Raw genomic sequence first — 12,550 nt, 5'->3', positions numbered from 1 at the left:
TGTTGTAATTCCTACACCGTTCACCTGATTTGGATGTAAATACCCTCAAATTAAAGCTGAAAGTCTGCAGTTAAAGCACATCTTGATCATTTCATTTCAAATTCATTATGATGGTGTATAGAGCCAAAAAGATTAGAATTGTGTCGATGTCCCAATATTTATGGACCTGACTGTATGTGATCCTGCCCAGGTGAGCCACTTTGCCGTATGCAGTATACGGTCAGCAAGTGGTTAAAAAAAAGTGGGCTGGCATGCCCTAAAAATACAGGTTGGGAGTGGCGCAACTCATTGTAAAAGCACCTATTGCTTAAGTTTAATCACCCCAATCTCACAGGGTTTACAGCCACCATAACTTTATGTGACATCCTTTGATGTATTATCTCCATCCAAGCATGTAAGGAATTCAATGAATACAAGGCTCAGTCTAGACCTCACCCTGCATTTACAAAACTGGTCACACTTTTTAACGAGTGTCAAGGCTTTTGCCTTCATTTCCTCTATTTTGCTCTCAGTGATGGCGTGTGCTGATCTAAGGAAGGAGCTGGAATGTTCCATCTGTCTGAGCATTTATACAGATCCTGTAATCCTGAAATGTGGACACAACTTCTGCCGGATCTGTATTGACCGTGTGCTGGATACACAGAGGCAGTCTGGGAGTTATTCTTGTCCCGAGTGCAGACAAAAGTTCAAAAAACGTCCTGCTGTTCAGAGGAACATGAAACTGTGCAACATCGCTGACAATCTCCTTTCTATTCCTTCAGATGGAGAAGAGACCGGGATATTCTGTACTTACTGTATTCATGCTGATGTACCTGCCGTGAAATCCTGTCTGCATTGTGACGCTACTCTGTGTGACAATCACCTGAAAGTCCACAGCAAGTCACCAGAACACATCTTATGTGACCCCACCACTTTCCTGGAGAACAGGAAATGCTCCGTTCAGGAGACAATCCTGGAGCCTTACTGCAGGCTGGATGGAGAACAATTGGGACACCAGGAAAAGACCCTGGATGAGGCTTCTGAGATGAAAAAGAAATTGAAAAGTGTTCTTCAGAGACTGATGAAAAAGAGAGGTGAGACTGAGAAGAGCGTCCATAGCCTGCGGGAGCGCAGTAGGAAATTACAAGGAAAAGCAGCTGGTGAAACCGAGAGAGTCACTGCCCTGTTCAGAGACCTCCAGAGAAGGCTGGAAGACCTTGAGAAGAGAGTCCTGAGTGAGATCTCTGGGCAGGCAGAGCGGGTCTTGCTTTCACTTTCCAATCTAATTCAGCAGTTGGAAATAAAGAAGGACGAGCTGTCCAGTAAGATAAGACAAGCTGAAGAGCTATGTAACATGACAGATCCACTGATTGCCTCACATGAATCAGACGTGGGTTTCTTGTGTGCTACTGAAGATGAAGACAAAGAGGACAGAGAAAGATATGATAAACTCCTCCAGGATGGAGGGGATCTGGATTTAGCTGGGATCTCACACACATTGCACACAGGTATATCTAATATAATGTCTGGTGTAAATGAACAGAAATGTAAAGACATACATCCACCTTCTAGCACAAGGGACAACATCATTGCTCAACCATCCAGCCAACACCCTCAACCCTTCCCCACTTTACAACACTTACTCCACCATGATGGTGGGCCGAATATTGGGACTGTACAGCAACCATTGAAGCCAATGGTTAAAGATATATTACTCAATGTGTGTACAGCTAGTTTTAATCTACACATATCAGATGACAGGAAAACTGCATCCTTTACAAATGAAATCCAAAATCGCCCAGAAACACAAGTGAGGTTTCGGGATTATCCTCAAGTGTTAAGCAGTCAGAGTTTCTCCTCGGGGCACTACTATTGGGAAGTGGATGTTGGGGGGTCAGGGCACTGGACGGCCGGGATGTGTTACCCTAGTATAGAGAGGAGACGGCCTCAGTCAGCGATTGGACATAATAAGTCATCCTGGTGTTTGGAGAGGTGGAATAATCAGGTTTCAGTGATTCATAATAAGAAAGAGATCCTATTACTTGGCAATGTCTCCAGTGATAGAGTCAGGATAGATGTGGATTATGAGGCTGGGCGGATCTCCTTTTATGATCTGTGTGACCCAATCCTACACCTTCATACTTTCACCACCACCTTCACTGAGCCCCTCCATGCTGTGTTAGGTGTCTGGGGAGGTTGGATCAAGATATTTGGGGGGATGAGATATGAATAAATTTGCCTAATCAATGGTGACATCTGCGATTTTGGCCACTCCACTGTTTGCATTATATATAGACTTTGATGTTCTTACTGTACTACAACTTTAATTACATATGTTTATCTGTAATTACTCTACCCCCCCACTGTGATTGGCTGATACATGTCACTATCATGACAGCTGTGTTAGGTGTCTGGGGACGTTGGATAAAGATATAAGGGGGGATGAGATATGAAAAACTTGCCTAATCAATGGTGACATCAGAGATTTCGGTCACTACACTGTTTGCATTATATATAGACTTTTATCAGCTTATTGTACTGCAACTTTAATCACATATGTTTATCTATAATTACTCTACCCCCCCCCTCACCCACCCACTGTGATTGGCTAACAAATGTCACTATCATTACAGCCTGTGCTATTATTGTACCTACTAGTTATTATGTATGGGGGCGGGGATGGATATCTGATATAATAATAATAATTATTATAGAAATAAAATATTATAATAATTGTGAGTTGCTACCAGTCAGCGGTGAGTGTTTTTCTGTGTGGAGCTATTAATTTATTTTTATTGATTTATCAGATTTATTGATAATAGAGAACTAGACTGTTGGCTGGAGCGCTGTCTAGTGAGGGGTCTTCACCTGCATTGATGGATCCCTGTGTATTGTGAGGGGAAGGAGGAGCCAGCTAGGGGAAGGGTCTTCTTTGTGACACCTGTGCAAAGCTCCATATTGATTATTATTATTATACAGGATTTATATAGCTGCAACAGTTTGCACAGCGCTTTAAAATATAAAGGAAGGCAATACAGTGACAATACAATTCAATACAAGAGGGTTAGGAGGGCCCTGCTCCTGGGAGCTTACAATCTAATAGATGTCTATAAGTCAATCCCTAAGTGTCTGCCAGCCTTGCCATGTTCCCCAGTTCAGAGTAGAAGCATCTACAACATATATTAGCGCAGGCTGCCATTCAAGGATGGAATTGACCTTCTGGAGGTCTATTGAAATACAAGTGGTTGAAACAATCAGTCCCAGAAATTGAATTGTTACTTTTTGTAATTCACATTTTTTTGACTTTCACAATTTAGGTTCCCTTAGGCCTTTTCCACATGGGCGGACCGATCACACCCTTCAGTCTCCTCTATAGAGTGGTGGGTTTCAACAGACATGTTCATTGACACCTGCCGACATCCGATCCTATCCACTAAAAATACATTGCTGGGGATCCGTTTCCCATCCGTCTGGCAGAGAGCGGATTAGAATGCAGTCGGGTGTAAAAGAACAGGTGGTCTGTTTACATCCGATCACCAATAGAGGAGAGTGGGCTGTGTCCGCTCTGCATAAGCGGAGTGGACACGGACCAGCCATCTGCCTGCTCAGCGGGGATCAACAGACTCCAACGCAACCGGCCCCCTGTGGAAGGGGCATTAGACAGCTGATAATTTTCTTAAAGCGGAGTTCCAGTCATTTTGGTTTTTATTAAAAGCCAGCAGCTACAAAAAGTGTACTTTTAATAAACATACACACCTGTCCCACGATCCAGCGATGCGGTTGCCCAAACCCTCTCTTGCAGATACTGTAACTCACTTAAGCAGTATTCAACTTGCTTACACATGGTAGAGGCACAGGTTATTCTGTCATCGTCAAAACCTTTCCTCAGTGGAGAGGGGAGAATGTATCAGTCTCAGCTACACAGGCTCGACGGTGGAATGTGATAGCACGGAAGTTGGAGCTAGTGGAACAGGACCTGATAATACTTATGGCAGCATCCAAGTGGGATTGCTGGACCGTTCTACTCACCTTTCTCTAAGTCTACGATCAAGCTGAATACCCTGTTTCCCTGAAAATACGACCTAGAGTGATTGTCGGGATGGCTGCAATATAAACCCTACCCCCCAAATAAGCCCTACCCTGTTTCCCCGAAAATAAGCCCTACCCTGAAAATAAGACCTACAAGGACTTTAACTAGGGCTTATTTGGGGGGTAGGGCTTATATTGCAGCCATCACTAACAATCACGCTAGGTCTTATTTTCAGGGAAACAGGGTAGCAAGGTGAATGAGGTTCTTGAGAGAATTAGGAGTTTCCATCCTGGATAGTTTGTCTTTAAGCGTCTCAGGTAGTCCTAGGTGAAAATAATATTACCCTGGAATGTAATCTTCAGTTAACAGTCTTGTCGAAATGCATGCAAAGTGGATTGTGCAGTAGAAGTCTACTGGGGATCATTATAGAGCTAGGCCGTGGCTTTGAATAAAGGATGTAATGGTTCCCAGAACTAGACAATTCTGCTGTAACTGGCAGTGGGCCCAGGACTGTGGTTCTTTCTGAAGCGGAGAAATGATGAAGCCCATTTTGGTAGACTCAAGAGAAAAAGTCTGTGATTGCTGAGCAAATTATAGTCAACAGGTGTTTCAAAATGCCCACAAATGGATCTGTGTTGCAGATGTGTATAACTGGTAGATGAGGGTCACTGAGCAGAAACCAGGCACAAGAACAACGTGATAGCAGATCAAAAGGCAAAGACAGAGTCCCAGAAATAAGCCAAGGTCAGTAACAGCCAAGCTAACAGGATGTGAGGCAGTAGCAGAATCCAGAAAGCAAGCCTGGTCATATAGTACACAGCGAGGTAGAATTAGTAGATCAAGTCTCAGGTAAACAAGGACAAGCTGAAGACCACTCAGCAGCTTTCTTCTGTGGTGCTTTTGTTTCTATAGCCCCCTGGATGCCAACACCAGTGCTGACTGTGCACGCTACGTTTGGCACATGCTATATTTTGCACCTACTGACAAGAATCCGACCTTCTTTACAGCAGGACAGTAAAATGCAAACAATTTAAAAAAATCATTGGAAGTTTTAACCTCTCTTTGGTTTTCTACTAATGTGTTTTTATCTGTTGGATTGATTCGCCATCAATTTCTGTCACTTCCAATAGAGGCAAAGTTGACAATACAAATCTAAAAAGGCAGATCCAAGAGTTGCTGGCACTTCAAAGTTTATTCATTCAATAAACAGAGAAAAAAAGTCATTAAACAAGCTTACATGCTTTTTTCTCACTCACGCTATCCAAAGCTAAAAAAAAGTTTTTGGTTTTATATTCACACAATTGCGTTGCTTTGCCCTGTATAGGCAAATCACGTGTTGCTTTTCAAAATCTACATACTATAGTAGTCCATGTCTATGGTGGATGGTGTTAAACTCATCACAGTGATACTGTACATGCAAACTGTCTTTTACATTAACCGCTTCAATACTGGGCACTTTCACCCCCTTCCTGCCCAGGCCAATTTTCAGCTTTCAGTGCTGTCACACTTTGAATGACAATTGCGCGGTCATGCAACGCTGTACCCATATTACATTTTTATCATATTCTTTTGGTGGTATTTAATCACCACTAAAAAGGCCAGAAAAAAAAGAAGTTTTTTCTCAGTTTCCGTTAAAAAATGTAAATAAGTCATTTTCCTCCTGCACTGATAAAGCTGCACTGATGAAGCTGCACTCATGGGCACTAATGAGGCTGCACTGATGGGCAGTTGGGCACTGATGAAGCTGCACTGATAAGCTGCACTGAAGGTCACTGATGAGATGAAGGGCACTAATGAGGTGGCACTGATGAGGAGCCACTAATATGCAGCACCGATGGGCACTGATAGGTGGCACTGACATGCAGCACTGATGAGCACTGATAGGTGGCACTGATAGGTGGCACTGATAGGTGGCTCAGATACGCGGCACTGATGAGCAACACTGATTGGCATCACTGATGGGCACTGTTGGCGCTGCACTGATAATCAGGGCACTGTTATCTGTGCGGGTCTCCCCTGAGAGGAAATGCCCGCTGATCGGCTCTCCTGTCAGTGTGAGGAGAGGAAAGCCGATAACCGGGATTTCCTTGTTAACATGTGATTGGACGTAGCTAATCACGTGTGTAAAGGGCAGCGTCATTGGCTCTTTACTGAGATTGGGGATGCGCCATGTCCCAAAGACACAGCACCCCTCTGATTGTCGCACTGTTCAGCCCTGTGGGCACACAAGCGCGCCAAGATTGTGACGACGTCATATGACCTCGTCCCAAAACAAGAGAACCACCCCGCCACCGCCATTTGTCTAAAACCGGGCGGGAGGTGATTAAAGCAGATTTTCACTGCATTTGAGCACCACAAACCAAAAACACAATTTAATTCACTTTTAATATTCAAAGCAAATTCCCCCATCTATCCATGTCTCCATGCTTTATTTTGTTCAGAAATCTCTTTGAAAAACAACCCCCTAAAAGTCCCATCATGCCTCTGCCTCTGGGTGTCATGCTTGTGGCTGTCAGGTTCTTGCTATGCCTCATGGGACTTGTAGTACTGCAACAGCTGTAGGTCCGCTAATTGCATAACCCTGCCCTAGTGTTTCTGGTCGTGCCCATCTTGAGTAAGGGCAAAAGATTCATGTAGCATTTACTTCCTGGAATCCATCTGCCCTTAGCTTTTTTTTTTTCACTTCCTGTTTCCTGTTTCACTCACATGCAGCAGTTTAATGGATACTTGGAGATCTTTGGTGACACATTCCCTCATCCCGGTCTGGTCTGCCCCCCGTTTGTGCTCTGTTGGGTTGGTTTTCCAAGCCGGAAAATGAGCCGGACGCTCATTACTGCCGCCTCTGGGTATCAAGCAATTGGTAGTCTGATCCAGCCTTTGATGTACTACACACGCATCGACCCCTGATGAAGCGAGCATGGTCTTGCGAAACGCGTTGGGATACTTTTTATGCATGTGTACTCTGCAATTTACATTTTATACCTTGATACGTGTAATGACATTTTCTACTGTATGTATCATTTCAGTGGCTTAGCTATGATTCATGTTAATGTATGCATGACTATTTTAATACATTTTGAGACTGCATTTACTCTGTCAATTGTTGGCTAAAAGCATTCACCTCATTTAAAGTCCCAGGGCAATTTCCTGTTTTGTGTTAGCTCAAGCATGCATGCAGGAGAGTGTGCCTAGCTGGGAAACCCCTCCCCCTCTCCTCCTGAAGACTCCTGGGATGTATGACATAATTTGCCTAGGCAAGAAACCAGGAAGTAACTGAATAAATGTAAAAAAAAAAAAGTTTAAAACAAGTAAATATGATATACTTTCCTATCTATTTACTAATGCTAGCAGCATAAGGATTAAAAATAATCAATGTTGATTGGGAGAGTGAAGTTCCACTTTAAGAAATGAGAGCATGATGGTTATCCCAGTGGCTTTCTTGCCTTTATCGTCTCCCTAGAACACCCAGCAGATGTCTCCCTTAAAGTGGCTTTTACTTGCTCTTTAAATGGAGTTTGTACTACCGTATCAATTGTGAAAATGTCACAGGATTCTTTCCAATTGAGTTCAGCACCTCAATTTATAAGACTTCCAACAGAAATTGTCCTTCGGAACATCTTCTCATAAACTGTACATTATATTGCCGGTTCATCCATCACAAAGCTGGCAAGAAAAAGAGCTCCATTCACTGGAAGAATATGTGGCAAGGAATAATGAAAACGGTTCTTTGCAACCTCGATGGAATTCACATCCCTGTTACCACTTCTTCCAATACATAAAACGACAAGTAATATTTGAAAATGTCTACATTTTAATATGGCAGCTTCTCTTTTTTTGGTTGGATATGGCCACTAATGTGTTCAAGGGTATATTACACATTTGAGGGTGGGGGGGTTGGGGAATGGGACCATATTTCATGCTACACCAGTGGCGGCCCGTCCATACGGGGCTCACGGGCGCCGCCCCCTATCTATGTGCCTGGCCTCCTAATCTACATGCGGGGCGCCAGATGCATGGATTCCAATGTTTTTATTTATTTATTTATTTTGAAGCACGTGATTGAAGCCAGAGGCTCTAATAGGCTTTAAAAAAGGGTGGGCTCGGGTTGCAGAGCATTGAATTTTCACTACTAGCACACTGATTCTCCTCCCGGTCAATCAGGAAGCCCCATTTTCCGACTGGCCAAAAGGAGAAGCGAGCCCATTGGCCTAGGAGGAGGAGGGAGAAGACGCACAGCTGCCGTGAAGCCGAGGAGGGGAACCCACCGCCCCTCGGGAATCGCTGCCCGCGCCATTGATGGGGTGAGGGGGGTTAGTGGGTGCGGGTGACCCCAGCCACCAGGCGCCACTGGGCTACACCGTAAATATAGAAAGTAAATATAAGAAAGTCTTTAAAGCTGAACTTCAGAGAGAAACATAGAAAAAAAGAAGCTGCGTAGTCATTAATCATTAACACATCATTATATATTTGGTAAAATTGCCTAGTTTTAAATTGGTATCTGTCTCTTGCAGTCCCTGCACAGCAAAAATTGTAAAAATTATCTTTTTTCCTTTGCTAGAAAATTGCTCAGAACCCCCAAACATATATATATATATCAGTCACCTACTTTGAAGTAGGTGAGCTTTCTGAGTTTAAATGATAGTACGGTTTCAGGTAAATTTAGGCAGGCTTGTATTGGGATTTCAGGCCTGGTTGTTTGTTTTGAGAACTGGGAGTGTCAGTGTAGTGCAGGGTGTGGTCACCTGTGCTTGGACCCAGAGATGCCTCCTCTTGCTTTCACTGGAAATGGTTCTGGAAGAGAGGTTGGACTTGGGATCTGAGTGACAGGCAGCTCATGTGTTAGTTCTGGCCAATCATTAATTTGTTTGGCAGGAGGCGGGACTCTCATATAAAGCTGGGGTCACATTCTACTAGAGAGTCGCGGAGAGGGAGAGCAGAGAGAAAGCTCCCTGCGGGAAGCCAAGCGGAGCCCCCCCCCCCCTACAGGGAAGGAGGGGGAAGACCAGGCCACACGGAGGAGAGAAGTTAGTGACAACGCACAGCATGTAGTCGCTGGTGTTACTGGATGCCCCTGTGGGGAAGGGAGCGTGCCAGACTGGAGAGAAGGGATGGAGAAACCATTTCGGAAGAAGTAGCAACTAAGCGGAGGACAACTGGGTGATCGATCGTTTATGAGTGGCACATGGACTGTTGATCAAGTCAGTGAAAGCCCAGGGGAAGGGTACTACCAGAGGCTGAGGGATGTTGGTACGCAAGTCAGTGAGACAGGTGGTGATGGCCTGTGACTTTGGATTCAACAATACCCTGGGATTCCAATCAGACAGGCGGGAGGAATTATTCAGAGTAATCTCTTCCTTAGTTCAACTTGGAAGTACTGTACAGATGGGAAGTAGTGGTCAAAAGGCGGTGGTAGAGCTCCAAGCACAAGCAGAGATACAGATTGTTCTAAAAAGGTCTACGGCTGAAGAGTTTATTCAGAGTAACTCTTTATACAACAGCCTATGTATTCTCTAGTAAATCTACCCAAGTCTATATGCAGAGTTATTGCTGTTCGTTTTCATTGTTCTCAAGGACCAGACTACTCCTGTCTTCCCAAAGAAAAGTTATTCGGAGTGACTTTTCATAGATCGCATTTGTTCTATGTCTTTGCATGAGAAGGCAAAGGAAAGACTATAAAGCAGCAAAAGAGCATCTCAGAAAACCCTTCTTCTATCCCAGTTCATGTTATACCAATAAAAGCAAGAGAAAACGACAATATGGACTGTTTCTATTCCTATGGGCTGCGATAGAACACACAAATTGCAGCTTCTTTGGGGTAGTGCTATATATACATACATACACACACACACACACACACACACACACATCTATATACACACATATATATATATATATATATATATATATAGCAGAAACCCTAGGGAATAAAATGGTGGTCATTGCAACTTTTTATGTTACACAGTATTTGCGCAGCAATTTTTCAAACGCGTTTTTTGGGGGGAAAACCGGTTTTATGAATATAAAAAAAAAAAAACACTAAAGTTAGCCCTATTTTTTTTTTATAATGTGAAAGATGATGTTACGCCAAGTAAATAGATACCTAACATGTCACCCTTTAAAATTGTGAACACATGTGGAATGGCGCCAAACTTCGGTACATAAAAATCACCATAGGCGACGCTGTAAACATTTTTACAGATTACATGTTTTAGAGTTACAGAGCAGATCTAGTGCTAGAATTATTGCTCTCGCTCTAACATTCGCGGCGTACATAACCTCCGTGTATCTGGCTCTGATACTAGCCAGTCCCTCACCAGCCACTCACCTCACTGCATGTCCTTGGTCTCAATGCTGTCAATCAAAGCCAGTGAAGAGGGAGCGGGGGGGTTGGGTCAAGTCCTGCTATCTGTAACTAAAGACGCAGTCAGCGAGACTTGGGGGTGAGCTTACATAAAAGCTTCCTATGGGGGCACTTGCCGGAGAGGAGGAGCCAGGAGCACCAGCGGGGGACCCGAAAGAGGAGGTTCGAGATACTCTGTGCAATTTATTGCACTGAGCATGTACGTATAACCTGTTATTTTTTTTAAAAAAACGTACATTTCCAATCACTTTAACCCACAAAATACCACACATCTTCGAAAGTGCGGTACTGTACCAGAGCACAGTGGAGAAATCTAAAGGGGCTCTAAATGTCTACCTGCTCCAGTGATGGAAATTCTGGAGTATAGAAGAGATTGTGCTATACATCTTCTCTTATCTATGTGTGGCTCAGACCCAGAATGATTCACTAAGGAGTCTCTCTAGGTGGCATATCTTGTAACTAATATTATCAGTTTTCAGAACAAATGCTATACACATGGTGTGACAACCACGGCAGGGAGCAAAAAAAAATCCTCTATGAGATATAATCAAATGTGACACGCCAAGCAAGTAATAATGTGAGTTACATACAAAAGTACAAATTTCACAATCACTCAGGACCTGTATTCTTAGAAAATTTCCTTTAAGCAAAACTCCAACCAAACAGCTAAATACAAAGCTGAAAGAAAATGTATCCATCCATTCACCCACCTATCTACCATCTACATACCTGGGGACTTTTGTAAATGAGGGGGCAATACAGGGGGTAGGGCTAAAACTGGGGCACATAGCGAGTTGTGCCAAAGCCTAGGAAATGGTTGCAGCATGCGCCAAAATAGTGCTAATGGTGGCACACTTCGGCAAACAGTTACAAGGTCTGGTTGAAAAAAGCTAAAGCTTGTTAAAGCTATGCCACGAAGAATGAAGGAAGTTCTGAAGGCAAAAGTGGGTCCAACCCGGTACTAGCAAGGTGTACCTAATAAAGTGGCCGGTGAGTGTATAATTTAGATCAGTACTCTCTGCTAAACTGAGTGAGCCAGATGGTACTAAATGTTCCATAATGTTTGCTTTTTGACCAGTGTAATATTATAAGGCAGACACTCAGGGGCAGAGCCATGGCGCCCTGCACTCACAGTATTTCCTCAATTTTCCAAATTCAGTGACACCTGGAAGACAACATCTAGTGGCCGAACTGAGTTACCACAAAGGACATCACTGGAAAAAAAAAGTGAGTATGGCAGCGAGAGCTATTCTAAGTTTTAAAATTGGCTCAAAGAACTTTTTTACAAATGTAGCAAGGTCCCGGCCTATTGGTGACCTCCAGAGTTAGGGAGAGCTGACATCCGTCTTTGTAGAGTGGGTTACAAGGCATGGTGGGTGTAATGCAAGATGGAGTGATGGGCGTCAAACACTTTTTAAATGCAAAAGAGATTTACTGTCTCTTAACAGAACTGCGGGAGAGAGGGTTAGGGCCAGGACACCCTTAAGTAGATGCAATGTTAATTTGCAGACTCCGAGACTTCTATAGGTAGACATCTATACAGGGGAGGGCCTCCAGCTGGATACCACTTCTGTATAGATAGGACCGCTGTCTCCTATGGCAACAGATCTTGGAACAGTCACTAACGGTAGTTGTACTTAACTTTTGGCAACACAGAATAGTTCTTCTTACACTACAGTCTCTCACTGTAGACTTTCAATCACTGAGCTCCCAGTCTCTCACTAGACTTCCAGATCTGATTGCCATTGAATCTCCTGAACTCTTCCACGGCTAGCACGCTGCATACTCCTCAAGCGTCACCCCCGCTTTCCTGCTAGGTCCCTGGCTTGGCACTTGATGCTCCTCAAGCGTCATCCCCACTATCCTGCTGGGTCCCTAGCTTGGCACCTGCTGAAGCTTTCCCCCTTCTTTACCGTCCCCGGCTGGTGAGAAGACTGCTCAGGTACTGGATCCAGCTTACTCACTGTAGTCTTTGGTAACAAGGTGGATGGTCCCTTAGTGGCGACAGCTTCCCCTCTACCTCCGACCACAACTGGTTCCCCGTCCGGCTGAACCTTCACAACTTGGTTGGACTCCAATCCTGCAGTCTGAACCCTACGCTGCTTCTCTTGCTCCTGGATAGGCTTTAGGCAGCCTAACAGCCAGGTGTCCCCGGGATAGGCCTCTGGCTTGACCTAGCA

At 44.1% G+C, this 12,550-nt stretch overlaps 1 protein-coding gene across 1 annotated transcript; it reads left to right on the top strand.

Moving 5' to 3' along the window:
- Positions 1-452: 452 nt before the first annotated feature.
- On the top strand, positions 453-11,948 carry LOC141128061 (tripartite motif-containing 13-like). Its single transcript, XM_073615126.1, has 3 exons — positions 453-1,487; positions 11,530-11,597; positions 11,898-11,948. Exons 1-3 carry the CDS (start codon positions 515-517, stop codon positions 11,946-11,948), a joined length of 1,092 nt encoding a protein of 363 aa, XP_073471227.1. The 5' UTR covers positions 453-514.
- Positions 11,949-12,550: the final 602 nt, after the last annotated feature.

This window comes from Aquarana catesbeiana, linkage group LG01 (genome assembly GCF_042186555.1).
Source record: "Aquarana catesbeiana isolate 2022-GZ linkage group LG01, ASM4218655v1, whole genome shotgun sequence".
Taxonomy (NCBI): Eukaryota; Metazoa; Chordata; class Amphibia; order Anura; family Ranidae; genus Aquarana; species Aquarana catesbeiana.
The sequence above is the reverse complement of the archived record's forward strand: the minus strand, read 5'-3'. Positions and strand labels throughout refer to the sequence as shown.